Raw genomic sequence first — 14,732 nt, 5'->3', positions numbered from 1 at the left:
CAACATGCAGACACGCAGGAAATGAAGGGACTCACACAACCAGCTTCTAATGGCCAGTCTGATAGTTTGTTACACTGAACCATCTTGGAAGTCATCCCTGGTAACTTTTTGGAAAAGTGCGGACGATTTTAAAAAGTTCTTGACAGTTGATTGGATGAACCATCTGTCTATCACCATCAATCACAGCCTTACTTCGTCCAGTCAAATCAATGAACCATATTTTGTTGTAGCACTCTTCATCATGGACTGAGTGATGAGGAAAAACACTGAAAATCAACCAAGGGGCATCAGATAGACTCTGTTCTCCCAGCTAGAAGATCTGGACTTCACAAATGATGTGGTTTTGGTCTCGCACATGCTTCAGCATATGCAAGAGAAAACTAGCCGTCTTAACAACTTTGCACAGCAAGTAGGTCTCAAGATCGACCAGAAGAAGACAGATTGATGATGTTAAACATCCCAAACTCCCTAAACCCCCCACAAATACAAATAGAAGACACATGCCGACCCCTGACCAGCCATTTTACTTACCTAGGCGGCACTGTCAGCCACGATGGAGGAGCGGGCAATGACATTACAAACCGACTCAGCAAGGCCCGAAACATTGTACACAGACTAAACAACGTCTGGGAGTCTGCCCAGTACAGCACCAACACCAAGCTGAGACTGCTCCAGAGCTGTGTCCTGCCTACCCTGCTATACGGATCTGAGTGCTGGTGAACAACTGAAAACCATCTCCACAAACTGTCTACCTTCCACACCAAAAGCCTATATAAAATAAAGAGAATATTCTGGCCCAACACCATCTCCAATCAACTTCTACTCAGCCAGTGTAAATATGACAATGGCTACCATCATAATGAGAAGGCGATGGAAATGGATTGGACATGTCATACGTAGACAGCAAGAGAACGTCACCCAAACTGCCCTTCACTGGACACCAGACGGCAAACGTAAAAGAGGCCGACCCAAGAACACCTGCCGCAGGACGGTGGAGGGAGAGCTGAAGACCCTACAATACACCTGGGGTTCTATAAGGACACTGGCCCAAAACAGACAGGAGTGGAAATCCTTTGTCGCTGCCCTACACGCCAACAGGCATAAAAGGCAATAAGAAGAAATAAGAAGACTCTTTATCAGAAGACGAGAGAAGACATCTTTTCTGTTGGTAAAAGTCTTCAGTGCCATTGTTTACTCTCTGGTTCTGATGTAACTGATGCTATAGCACCCTCCACGCCAACCTCTCAGGAGCCGCCATTGTTATTTATGAACAGTCGCACTGTTGTCTCACCTAACCCACACCCACCGTAGCTGCCGGTTCCTCGCCTGGTATCAGACAGAACTGTCGACTCCAGTTAGTCCAGTGAACTCAGTGGAGTAGGTGGATTCTAGGTCAGAGTAAGAGTGAACCCAGGCAAAGTAGTTCCTTATAGCATGCTGATTGGTCTGAATGACTGTTGTGCAGCCACAACATTTAAATTAGAAACTGACAGTTGGTGGGTTGTTTGGTCACCATCAATAGCAAGTCTTTGCATGTTTCAAACAGTCTGGAAGATTAATGTTATAGAACCAAAGCTTCTTCGAACTTTTTCAGGCTTTAGATCCAAGAGCGAAATCTGGTCTCATTCTGAGCAGCATGTCACAGGATTACAAAACACACTGTAGCATTTACAGCGACATACAAGCAACCATTGCAGAAGAACTGTGTAAGCAGACCCACAATCAGTACTGCACTAATTGTGAGTAGATGTGCAGCCCTACGTGTTTTATACTCATAGGTAAGTATGTAATGTCACAATGGACGGCTTTCATCTGGACACAACGGCTCCACTGCGTTCTCTGCATATAATGAGGGTGAGTCATGCAGTGAGCACAGTGTCGCCATCAGGACTAACTCAAGTAGGTGTAAACTGTACTTAGCGGTGGACACGACTCTCCAGCACTTTGCATGGTGTAGTGACTATTAGTAGGAAGTGTATCTGAATTCTCATTTGCTAACTCACTGTGAAACCTCACTGATGTTCATTGTGATTGGCTGGCTCATAAAGAGGCTTCAAAGACATTAAACAGATTGAAATTTCAGAGAGTGCCCTGGTCTGCAGCCACTTTCACTGAACAGGACTGGAACAACAGCAGTTTGTACAGAGAGCTTCATGTACGATAACCTCACCTTGATGTTTCCTCCACCAGGTGAATGGCTCACATTGTCCATGGAGCCCACTTTGGACTGAGCTTTTTCCCTGAAGCTCACTTTGTGGGACTCGATCTTCACGTCACCGCCACCTGCAGCACACACGGATAATCAGTCTGATGATCACGCAGGTGCATGCATGGACACAAGCTTACATTTTCATGAACAGATACAGCTGCTGCACTGCCTTCTTTACCGGGAACCACTTGGTAATGTCAAGTCAAGAATGAGCAAATCATATGTTATTTTATATGTTTCTTACTGTTGTTGCTTAATAAGACAAACCTTTCATGCTTAAACAATCACATGAAAATCTGATTTGACACTTTTGTGTGTCATGTTACAGCCTTCGAATGGGATTTTTATACATTTAGTACGAGCTATATATAACAAATCTGCTATATACACAGTCATGCACACTCAATCCTGTATTTATAGGTACACCAGTTAAACCTACCGCAGTCTGATCCAACAGCCCTACATTAAATTATAACAGCAGAACTGTTATATCAGACTGCATTCACTTTATCCACTGCCAACTCAGTGTGCAATAGAGATAGACCATCAGCACCATGTGTTAAAGTGATGGGTCCCAGCTCACCAGGCTTGTGCTTGATGTTGTCCTTGGAGCCGCACTTTGACGTCACCTTACTCAGATCCACTTTCTTGTTGAGTATCTGCACCTGTCAAATGTCACACAGGCCTTTTAATCAGGAGTGTTCAAAGCACTGTGCAGGGATATGGGTCCCTCCATAGTTCTGTTTTTATAAAGGGCTATTTCTTCTTCAGCTGCACATTTACACCTGGAATTACCAGCATCAGGATAAGCTGTGCTCTCCAAATCGTAGGAGGCAAATCAAGTGGTGGAACACAAACACAGCAAAAAACAGCAAGAATTCAGGCTGTAACTTGGAGTCAATGCAGCTTCCATTACAGTGTGAGACATGGTTGAGTCCAGCCTAAATCCAGCCAAGTGGAAACTCACCGAAAAACACTTCAGTATCATATGAGGTAAAATCATTTTAGACAGGTGCTGTAATGATGGTAGGGTCACCTGCAGTCAGTGTGAAAAATACCAGAGAGCAACAGACAAAGCTCTGCACGGGAGAGCATCGTTTCAGGAAACCAGACATCCCAAATGTTCCTCTCTGTGGTGATGCTGTCCTCACGGAACCAGACAGTCTTAACAGAGACAGAGCCAATCACAGGCCAGCGGTGTATGTCTGCGTGACTTTATTATTTGTTTAGTAAGTTAGTAACAGGGCAGGACAACACAGGAAGAGTTTAAGGAAGCAAGGGACTGTGAAGCGGGTTCTGGGGAACAGCTGGTACATCAGGCTTGCTAGAATGCTGTCCAATAATCCCCTCGACTTCCGAGGGTCCAACCAAGAGCGGTACTGCGAGTACTGTAGCTTCAACTACCTTGATGTTTTCAAATGCTGACTGCACAGCTTACACTGGCACTGATATGGACTAATGACCCTTTTTATTTGATTATCTTCCATTTTTGGAGTGAAAAAGAGATGAAAACATAGTTCATCTTTGCTCCGTTGTTGCATAGATCTATTTCATCAAGTCCAATCTGTTTGACTGATTGGCCGATGCATACGAGCTCTGCTTGTGGGCCAGGCAGTACTTACATTCCCTCCACCAGGAACATGCTTCATATTGTCCTTGGAGCCCAAGCGTGAGGTGACGTGGCTGAAGTCCACCTTTTTGGAGACTATCTGAACCTATATGGACACAGCATAGCAGCAAGAGGGGAGAGGAGAGCGAGGGAAGGGAGGGGTTGACACGAGAAGAAGTGGAAGGAGAGGAGAAGAGAATAAAAGAGAACAGAGGAGGGGAAAGAAAACAGAGGACAACAGGACAAAAAAGAAAAGAGTAAAGGAGAAGAAGTCAGCATCACAGGCAGGGTTAGAAAGGAAAGGACAGAAGGATGGAGCGAGGTTCACCAGGGCAAAATCAAACATGGCTGCAAACACTTTAACTGTCTTAGGTGCGCTTGACATCAACTGCTGGGTAGCTAAGCTGTCTGAAATGGTATGTCTTCGCCGTGCTGCCATTTGAACCATGTAAGAGAAAACTATCCAAAAAAGGAAAGCAGCAGCTTCCTCATAGAGCACACACATGCAACACAACATATACACACCTTCACAGGACCCCCAGAAAATGTTATTAACACACACTGATGAATGACAAAAGCAACACTGATACTGTGCTTTTTTTATGACAGGGTCTACTGTGAGACCCAAACCTGACACACACCCAAGACAGTTGGTACAGTTTGAGTAAAACACACTGCATTTTTCTCACAGACACATCCACACACACTCTCTCTCTCTCTCACACACACACACACACACACACACACACACACACACACACAGATTTCCCAGACCCTTTTTCACAAACAACCAACCGGTGAAAGTCAAGTCGGTTGTGTTTGATGGGGAAGCACCATTGCTGGAGGTCTGTAGTAGTGGCCCATTGCTTACCATCATATTGATGCATTTGTAAATGCAATGATACTTGCAGTACCATACGAGTATAAAGCAGTTTGTCTACTGATTTCATTACATGACTTAAATCGCTGATTTTGGCTGGACTAAATATCCACTGCTGGGATCTGATAAATGAAGTGAAGCCAGGCCAGGATGAAGAGTTATGATGACATTAGGTTGTAACACTGAGTCAGCTTTCTTTGATTTCTTTCTTTTTTCATAGCTCAAGCTAATGCCAACACGCAGGAGTGAATCCCACGTCAGGTGTCACACTTGGTCAAGGTTAATTACCATCCTGGCTCTCTAACCAGGATCCTGATTAACCGTGAGAGCAGGCGTCTCTGTCAGAACAACTTAACTTGCAACCTAAACAGGCAGAAATTATTATTATGACTGCTTAAATTCTGCAGGAAGCGTGTGTATCCATGTTGAGAACAGGCGTGATAACTCAAATAGAAGATGAGTGACTAAATGGGTTTGAAACTGCGTATTTGTGTTTGAAAATGTGACAGCACAAGACACTGGAGGTGCTTTCATTACTCCAAACCCTGTGACAAGTCATTTTGTGCTCACTTGTGCCCTCCGTGGTACAATTACACAAACGAACATACAAAATATGTATCAAGAGAAAAGCGGGGAGGGAGGCAGAGTATGTGGTGATGGTGGGGAGGATGGAGAGGGAACTCACTTTGCCCTGGCTCGTTTCTTTGGAGGCGAGGGCCCTGCTCTGAGAAGCAGATGACACCTGGGGAGACAAGCCCACCCCGGGTCAACAACAACACCTCAGAACACACAGGAACAGGACGCCATGCAGGACGTATGCATGAGGACGTGGAGGATGACAAAAGGAGGGTGAGATGAAGGAGGAAAAGATGATAGAGAGGATGCAATATTAGGAGCACGGAAGGAGAGAGACAAGAGAGGGAGTGAGAGATGGAGGAAAGGAAAGAAAAGGTTGGGTGCACCAACTGAGTGAGGAGAAAAGGAAAGAGAAGCCCTGGAGGGTGTGGTTTATTGTAACCTGGGTCTACAGAATGCAGTGAAGTCACTAAACTGAAGTCCAACAGGCAAAGCTTGACTGTCAGTAGAGCAAAGCAGGAGACAGTGTCAGTCAGAGGAGTCTGGTCATTTGATTAACTGCAAACCTGTTGAGGAATTTGCATCTTTGGGGTGACACTTCAGCTGAGACGGCTCCTGTATCATTCTGTAAACCTGCCGTCCTGTCGGGTAGACGTTACCCGGTTCCACACCTTGGAATAAGTGCCAACATCTCCAATTTTTTCAGAGATTCAAAAAGTTCTGGTGTTGTGCTAACTGACAGCTGTTTATCCTACTGGAAAACAAGCATGCCAGTCAAAACGCTGCAGGATTGAGTTACAAAAATGGCGAAAAAGGCGGAAGAGCTCAAGGCTGCTGTACAGGTATTGGAAGGAAAAGTACAAAATAACTCTTCCACTGCTGTTTTTCTTGGTTCACTGAGAACAGCAAGCGCTACCTCAGCTGTTGTTAAGAAAAGCTGGGGCCAGGTATTCCAGCACAGGAGTGCTGGTTAGTCTCTGGGTGTATAATGAAGCAGCCATATGCAATCTGCTGTGTGCAAGAAATACATTCAATGTGACAGCTTACACAGACAGTCCAATGCTCTGTTGCCTGTTCTGACGAGGCAAATCCAAACGTTTTACCCAAACTGTCTATTGTAAAAATCCATCACAGACTAGAGACCGACTTCCTGGTTTGACCTGCCAAAACACTTTCTGCTGTGCCATCAGGTGAGCACATTGTCACAGTGTTGCTGCATTCCTCTCATCTCAGCAGTTCATTTGTTGAAGACACTGCTCAATAAGACCCAAGTTTAAATGAACCAAAACTATCCTTTAAAGAGTGCAGCAAAGTCTCTAAACCCAGAGGGGTTAAATGGTAGTACGTGAACATGCAGAGGACTGAATGAGATGTGTAAAAAAACCACAGATACGAACAGAGCCGAGGACAGACTGTGCTTCACTACAGCTGGCGAGGTGAACGTACCAGCAACAGCTAACAAGTTGATGGGTTAGATTTAGACTCTAGATGAAGTGGTACGTTTGAAGAACTTCAGAAACAAGTTTAAAGAGTAAGTAAGGAACCACAGGAAGACAGGCTCACGTGTAAAACAGGCTAGTTGAGGAGCAGCCAGTGTCAGAAAATCCATGCCATCAAAAGCTGCAGGAGAAGCCGCGGGGGTGGGGGGGTGGGGGGACCTACCTTCCCTCCTCCAGGCTGGTGCTTCATGTTGTCTGTGGAGCCGATCTTCGAGCGGGCATTGCGGATGTCGGGGGCCGGTGCCGTGCTGGGTCGAGCTGTGGTCCTGGAGGCGGTGGACGCGGTGGTGGTCGCGGTGGAGGAAGCGGCCCTGGCGGTGCGGGGCACTGCCGGCTTCTTCTCTGGTACTGAGCCACTGGTGGAGGATGGGGTGGCAGGTTTGGCTGCTGTGGTTCGAGTGCGAGATGCAGCGGTGGTGGAGGCAGAGCTGCGGGTGGAGGTGGTGGTGGTCTTGGGCTTGGTAGCGTCAGCTGGGGGAGAGTTATTCAGAGTTTTATGTCAGAACTAGATATCTGATACTTGACTTGACCCTCAGGGTGAGACTAATGCATCTGAATGCAGACCTTTACTCTCTGCTTTACAGATGGGCGGTTGTGCTTGTTTGAGGTAAGGACGGCGTAGACTAAACTCTGACATGAAAGAGAGCTGGTGCTTTTAAACATCCCCAACACACTGAAAATATTCTGCCAACTTTATAGACAAATGACGCCCAAAGGTGACATGCTAAGGATTAAATATGATTTTAAAGAGTATTTTTTATGCAGAAACTCTCCCTCTCTCACACTCACACACACACACACACTAAACCCAAAGCCAAACCACAAAGGACCCTGTCTGTCAGTCACAGTCAACCCTGACAGAAAAATGACAGAAAAAAAAAGAAAACGTTGAAGAGAAATGGGAGTAAAACTAAGCCTGAAAACAGACCAGAGAGGGCGAAAAGGAAGACAAGCAGACATAGGGGACCAGCTTCTTTCATCTACATATATTTTAACATTCAGCCCACACCAGTCTTTGGGATATTGCTGAAAGCTCTGCCTTGCTGTGTGTTTGAAAAAACCAATGTAAATGTAAGTATGTCAGTGAACAATCCAGCCATAATGAACTCTTACAGGCAGGCTGTGTTGAACCTCCACCTGCTGCAAACAAACAGCTTACAGTTCTTATCTCTGCTTTGAGTGAATATATGTCAGCATCCTTCACTTTCAGCACGCTAAGCCACCGAGGCAGCGCAACATTGGCACCAATTAACATCTGTCAATTCACATAAGTTTTGCTATATGTCAGCTTTTTTTTTCTTCAGAGTGCTGAGGCATGCTGAGCCATGTGTCCTGCTGTCAATCCTCCCCGAGAGCCTTTGGTATATCTCCAGCTACTGTTAAGACGTGTTTAATTGAGGAAATCCTTCGCTTGCCTCCGTGTTTCTAAAGAGTAATTTAACTTGCCATATGAACCCTGGCAGATTAGACAACCCGAGGCTGTATCAGCAGGAGCTGCAAACTCCTGTCAACAGCAAGGGGACAGTAATCCACAGACTGCTGCGGTGAAGCTTTTAACTCTCCAGGGCCTTTCAGCAATAAAGCCTCTCTCTCTACGAGCCTGCCCAGCATTGTCATGGTTGGGCAGTGTGTGTTGCAGTGTCACACTCCTGCTGACAGCTCTCCTGTTGCCAAAATGTAAACTAATCTGTTGACAGGAGGAGTAAAGCTGAAACTGTGTAGGAAGGGGGGGGGGGGCGCAAAACTGAGGAAAAGGATTACAGAAGAGGAGATCGAAGAAGAAAGAGGACCGAAATATCTCCAGAGAGCTAAAGGCTCAGAGGGAGGGAGTGCTGCAGCAGTAGGTCAGACAGTCACTGTGGATAATGGCACCAGATCGTCAGGATTTGATTAAAAACTGAGTATGAGGCAGTATTGAGATCATTTTCCTGATCCCGTAAAATCAGTCTGTCAAAGCTGACATGTATTAAACTGCCTCACATGGTCTCTAATCCTTAAATTAGTCTAAAAATGATGGGGGGAATCTGATTTTAGAGCATAAAAGATAAGATATAATAAGATATAACAACTTCGGTGTTGACCTTTCACCAGCTAATCCATGAGAAATAATGATAGGATTAAAACTAAAATTAAACAATCTGCACTTAACAGTGGAAATCAGATGGTAACTGATCACTTTTTCATTTCAGTATTTCTTGTTTTCCCCTCTGTTGAATAAACAGAGTCGGTGTCACCTGTAATGCTCTCTGCAGGTCAAAACGCCATTTTAACATAAATACTGGGGTCCCATAGAAATGCTCACCCAGCTTATGGCACATTTCAACATGTGTATTGATACATGTGCCAGATCACATGTTGTCTTTTGGCTTTGGTTTTCATTTGACTCCTTCTATGTGCTTGAACGAAAACTGCTCCAGGCAGAGGTTGACAGGCTATCCTTCGAGTGTCTGCTGTTTGTGCATGTTGGAACGTTTGAAGGGAGTGCTGTAATACCTGCAGAAGTCCTCAGAGTGCCAGGCTTCTTCTCCTCTCCTGGCTTGCTGTCTGTCTTAGAGGCTGAAACACAGATGATGAGAATGCAGCCGTTGCAAAGGACAAAATGTGTCAGTGAAAGCATCGACAGATAAATGCTGGATGATCAAGCATCACAGTCATTGTATTTAGCAAGACAGTTAAAAAACACATTGTGTGTGTGTGTGTGTGTGTGTGTGTGTGTCAGCATGTCTGCCGTACCCAGAGGCTTTTTGGCTGCAGTGGTAGTACTGGTGCGACTAGACATTGTCGTGCGCACTGATGTAGCAGTTTTACTGGCTGCTGTGGCAGCAGTTCCATTTTTGGTGGGAGCCGTAGAGCCTGTTTGATTTGAGGTGGCAGTGCTGGCCTTTGGCACAAGAGGGCGCCTCTCTGCGGTTGTCTGGGGAGGAGGGGAAGACAAATAAAAACACAGGAGACGTCAGGTGAGGAGAGGAAGGAAAGGCTGGTGGATTGAGGCAGAAGATGGTGCAAATCAACAGAGAAGCATCATCAAATCAAATGCTGTTAGCGCCAAAGTGGGTCATAAAACAACTTTCGCATGTCTGGCTGCTGTCATCAGTTCAGGCAAATGTGCAGTGACTTCACTCTGAGATTCAGGTCAAAGATTTTGCCCTGATGAGCGTAACATGGAGACTGAGTCCAAGGCACTGCTTGAGGATTGTACATTTCATTCAGCAGCATATTTCCCCTCCATAACCCCTTGCATGATGCCACGCTCCACATACAGCTGAGCCATCAAGCCGGCCTCGCTGAACTCCCCCTGCACCCCGAGGCGCTGAGAGGCTAAATAAAGGCTGTTAATTAATCAGTTGTGGTGTCACACTGGCTGCAGTTAAGAAGGCCGCCGGAGGAGGGTGATAGTAGGCTGACGGGTCCTTTGAGAGCACGGAGCATGAACTCGGTGGGACCTAAGAACAATGTCCACTTCTGGAGGTTTGGATCAGACAAGATCTACAGCCACAGTAATATGATCTTGATCCAATGACACCGATCTATTGGAGGGTTTGATATGTAGATTAGATACCCAACCAGACAAAACTTTAGAAATGATGTTCGGGTTCGAGTCGGGTTCAGTCACGGCAGCTGGGCCGGTCTACTATGGTCGATTTAGTGAAGTATAGGCAGAGAAAATCTATGGCAGGGAGGCATTTCAGCTTCGTCCCCAATGCAGATAATAATGAGGCAGTCGGTTATGTAAAATGTAAAACGTGTGAGGCTCTGATTAAATATGACAGCAAGAAGACTGGCAATTCAGCCTCGCAGTGATATGTGGACGAATGGTGAAGGATGCATGCTGCACATCGCACGACAGGGAAACAGACTCAGTGCTGGGCTCTGGTTGGGTTTGGACATATAAAACAGAATGCCTGTCGGGTTCCGGTTGGCCTCGGCTAGTATAGAATGTGGCATTTATGCAGTGTGTGATGACTAGATCACCAGGAAAATCAACTCAGATCAACTTCAATAAATTTACTCGCACTTTATAGATCAGCTAGAGACCGCTGACAGGAACAGGATTTGGGTCAGCTGGTGTTTATCCTCCCCCACCATGACATGTTCCCTTTGGGTCATCACTTAATAGATTATTGACCACCATTACACCATTAATTACTTACAACTACACACTTGAAGGCTTATTAGAAAGTAAGAAACTCATGTTCCTTCATTAATGACTGTGTACAGGCTGAACTTCAGGTCAGGTTCGGAAAAGCATGTCATGCTGGCGGATGATAAATACATTATTTTTCAAAACCTTGCAACACAAAATGTTTTATGAAGAGCTCTTTAAAATATTAGTGAATGATAACAATTATTTACGACTAATAAACCAGTTGTGAAGGATGCTTTATTGCAAAGTGCTGCACATTTCTGCAGTACTGTCAGCGTGCTTTCATTAAATAGCAAAAGCAGCTCCTTTGGGCGTTGGTGCATTCAAGGAAACGTTTCTGAGGTCGGACTATAGAGCGTGTTACGCTACACGACTGGGAGTCTGTGCATGCTAAGCTGCACTGAGACCAGATGGTCGCATTCACAGACTAAGGGGGAAACAGACTTTTGTGAGCTCCACATAAACAAGACACACATTTAACAGTCAAATCCAGAATATGGATGAGAAATCTGTTCCGACTTGATCCAAAGCCATCAGGCGCGTTCTCGTAAATGCAGACTGAAATTCAACCATATCTGAAAGAGACTCCCAGCTCTTATATTTTGCTGCTGGTGAGCACCAGTAAGCTGAAATGTCCATGACGTCCTTTGTGGATCCTGGCATGCGGCGCATTCTCTGACAGACGTCCTGACGGCTTAAACTCACCTTGGGTTTGACATCACGCGCAGCGGCAGTGGAGGAGGACGCAGGGCGGCTGGTGGATGTGGTGGAGGGCCGCTTTGGACCAGCAGTGGCTGTGGATGGTGCCTTGGCTGTGGCTGTTTTTTTCTCTGAGGTGGAAGTGGTGGTGGTGGTGGTGGTGGAGGGTGTGGGGCGCTTAGTGGTGACCGAACCGCCAGCGGCTGCGCTACTCAGCCGCGTTTTGGCGGCAGCGGTGGTTTTGGTCGCCCCGGGAGCAGGCTGCGAGGCGGGACCAAGACATACAGGAGCGATGGAGGGCGAAATAAGGAGGGAAAGCAAAGGAAAGAAAAAAAAAAATGAGGAAAATGTGAAATGATAACGGCAGGGGAGGTTAAGCAGCACAAGCAGCATCATAATCAGAAATCATAAAATAAGAATGCGGTAAAATAATAATTAGCACTGGCTCTGATGCTTCGATGTCAATACAAGTTTATGACTTTAACTACCTGTGAAGAAAGATGTCTGGGAGGCGTAAAAGAAAGCAGGAGCAGAAGCTTCAGCAGCATGAGTGATGACAACTTAACTCTTCTCTAGTCTATCATTACACCCCAAACGCTTCAGCGGTACAGTATCCCTCCATCAAGGTGGTGTCTGAGCCATCAGCTATGTGACTTTACAAAGGAAACGAGCTCAGACGAACTATGCCAGATGATTTTTATATGTGTATGTGAATGTGACTGAGGGGCCTGTTGAGTGCTGGGTGGCTGTTCGTTGTTTGGCAGCCTGGCTCGAAAATCTCTTCACAGTGTCAAGGCCAAATGTTAATGGGCCAAAAAGGCAGAAAACCCATTTTTCAGTCCAAAAAAAGCTAATTGAGTAGCACAGGAGAACACACACTGTTCAACCGCACAGAGCCGATAAAACATATCTGAATCGTTATTTTTCGAGTAATCTGACAAATACTTATTTCTTTTGTAAAGTCACAGTAGTGATTGATGGACTGTGCTGTAAATGAAAGAGGAAACAAGCTCAGACACCCTGAAGGTAAGACAGCTGAAGCCTCTGACTTACCCTGCTTTACATGTCTCTCATTAGAACACAGTATAATGGGTTTTAAGTCTGACCCGCGTCTGTCTCCACAGTCTGTGGATCTCATCAGTGTGTCAGTGTGAGAGGAGGGACATCTTACCCTCAGTCCTACCTTGGTCTTCTTCTCTCCCAGGTCTTTGCCCGGCGTGGCACTGCTTCCATTAGCTGCAGGTTTTGCTTTTTTGGCCTTGTCTCCCGCGTCTGCTTTCGGAGCCTTGTCCTTCTTGTCCTCCTTTTTCTCCGCAGTCTTTTTGTCAGGCTTCTCTTCCTTTTCGATCTTCTGCGCCGGCTTCACAGGCGCCGTCTCCACACTTTTCTTGGCTTTGTCTGTGTCAGCCTCTTCTTTCTTGGCTTTTTCCACCTCTGCCGTCGTCTTTGTCTCCGTGTCAGCCTTCGTCTCCGACTCGTCGTGACTGGTATCGAGCTTGACGGGTGGCAGCTGTTGCTCTGGTGTCTTTTCCACGTTGTCGATGTGCTGCTCTTTGCCATCCTTTGCCTCACTTTTCTCCAGCTTCTTCTCCGTTTTGTCTTCCACTTGGGACTTCTCGTCTTTGTTCACTTTTTCCACATTCTCTACGTTTTCTGTCACTTTTTCTACCTTCTCTTCTCTGTCCACCTTATCTGCCATCTTCAGTTGATCTGGTGATTCTTCTGCCTTGCTCATTTTATCCTCTTTTTCTGCTTTCTGCTGCACTGACTCCACTTTCTCTTTCTCCTTTTCTACCTCCTTCTTTTCCTCCACCTTCTCTGCCTGTTTCTCCATCTCCTTCACTTTGTCTGTCTGTTTCTCCTCTTTAACTTTTTGCGCCTCTTTCTCCTCTTTTTCTTTCTCCTTCATCTTTTCTGCCTCTTTCTCCTTCTCCTTCACCTGCTCTGCCTCTTTCTCCTTCTCTTTCTCCTTCTCTGCCTCTTTCTCCTTCTCTTTCTCCTCCTCCTTCTCCTTTTGCGCCTCATTCTCTTTTTCGTTCTTCATCTCTTTCTCCACCTTGGCTGGAGTCTCACTGCTCGTGAATTCCACCTTGACGCTCTTCTGCTCAGCTCTATCCAGAGGGTCGAACAGGTCCACCTTCTTCACGTTGTCCTCCGGCTTCTCCTCCTTCTTCTCTGCTTTCTCCATCGTGTCTGATTTTACTGGAAAGAAAAGTGATCTTAATTAGAAATCACACAAATACATGATAAATAATAAGCCTCTTATCCAATCCAACAACACACACGGTTACAGGCAGCAGGTAGTACTCAATCTGTGTCACAACAACCACCTCCAGCTTCATCAGAAACCCAGAAACTCATTCCTGACTGGAGGAACAGGGCCCAGCCCTTATCTCCATAAATATCTCAGTTGAACAGATTCAAAGACGGTGTCATACACCCATCACTGACACTTCACTCACAGTGTCACAGGCAGACGATCAAAGAACGGGCTCCCGAGGACAGACACAAACACCCCCCCTGCCCTGTGTCCTCTGCCTCTGCATTGTTTTCAGCAACATTTTGCAGGTTTATCCACAGCTGTAAAATGCTGCTGTTGGCTGGAAACTGCCCCTGAGCTTCAGTGTTTTGCTCATACTGGAGGGAAAGAGAGTCACGCTGACGCTTGTCTTCACGTATATTACACAAAAGACTGCAGGGTACAATAGGAAATATTTTTAAAAAATGCATTGAAGGGAGAAGATTACATTTTCTTAAAGAGCTCCTCAGCTGATTCACGCTGCTTTATTAATTTTAATGGAAGCTTTTTTAGCCCAAGTGTGCAGTGTGTAACTGCATTATGAAGGAGAAAAATAGCAAAAAAACTAAACATTGTATATACTGTATATGCATTCTCTGCCCAAACAGTACTGTGATTATTATGTGTGATGTGTTACGTGTCTGTCTACACTGTATGAAATGCTGCTGACACTGTGTACGGGACACTCTGCTGCCTCTTAAAGTGAAAAGAAAAACGATTTGCTCTGAAAAACATACATTTGAAATTCAGTAGAAAAGGCCAATTTTCTTTTGCCCTGTTCCCCTCTGCGGTTCACTGAGACAGTAATCATCCTCTG

The 14,732-nt window shown here is 45.7% G+C and overlaps 1 protein-coding gene across 13 annotated transcripts in view; it reads right to left on the bottom strand.

Moving 5' to 3' along the window:
- The window catches only part of LOC143339882 (uncharacterized), a 109,393-nt gene that overhangs the window by 7,568 nt on the left and 87,093 nt on the right, over positions 1 to 14,732 (bottom strand). For 10 of the 13 annotated variants that reach the window (XM_076761415.1, XM_076761418.1, XM_076761409.1 and 7 more), the window contains 9 exons: positions 12,800 to 13,818; positions 11,623 to 11,877; positions 9,507 to 9,687; positions 9,267 to 9,329; positions 6,937 to 7,244; positions 5,384 to 5,440; positions 3,832 to 3,924; positions 2,793 to 2,874; positions 2,171 to 2,283 (listed from right to left, as the gene is read on the bottom strand). In XM_076761415.1, coding sequence (XP_076617530.1) covers positions 2,171 to 2,283; positions 2,793 to 2,874; positions 3,832 to 3,924; positions 5,384 to 5,440; positions 6,937 to 7,244; positions 9,267 to 9,329; positions 9,507 to 9,687; positions 11,623 to 11,877; positions 12,800 to 13,818 — 2,171 coding nt within the window. The remainder of the gene's footprint in view (positions 1 to 2,170; positions 2,284 to 2,792; positions 2,875 to 3,831; positions 3,925 to 5,383; positions 5,441 to 6,936; positions 7,245 to 9,266; positions 9,330 to 9,506; positions 9,688 to 11,622; positions 11,878 to 12,799; positions 13,819 to 14,732) is intronic. The other 3 variants (XM_076761413.1, XM_076761410.1, XM_076761414.1) reach the window with 3 other exon arrangements.

This window comes from Chaetodon auriga, chromosome 21 (genome assembly GCF_051107435.1).
Source record: "Chaetodon auriga isolate fChaAug3 chromosome 21, fChaAug3.hap1, whole genome shotgun sequence".
Taxonomy (NCBI): domain Eukaryota; kingdom Metazoa; phylum Chordata; class Actinopteri; order Chaetodontiformes; family Chaetodontidae; genus Chaetodon; species Chaetodon auriga.
This window is presented reverse-complemented; position numbering and strand designations above follow the sequence as displayed.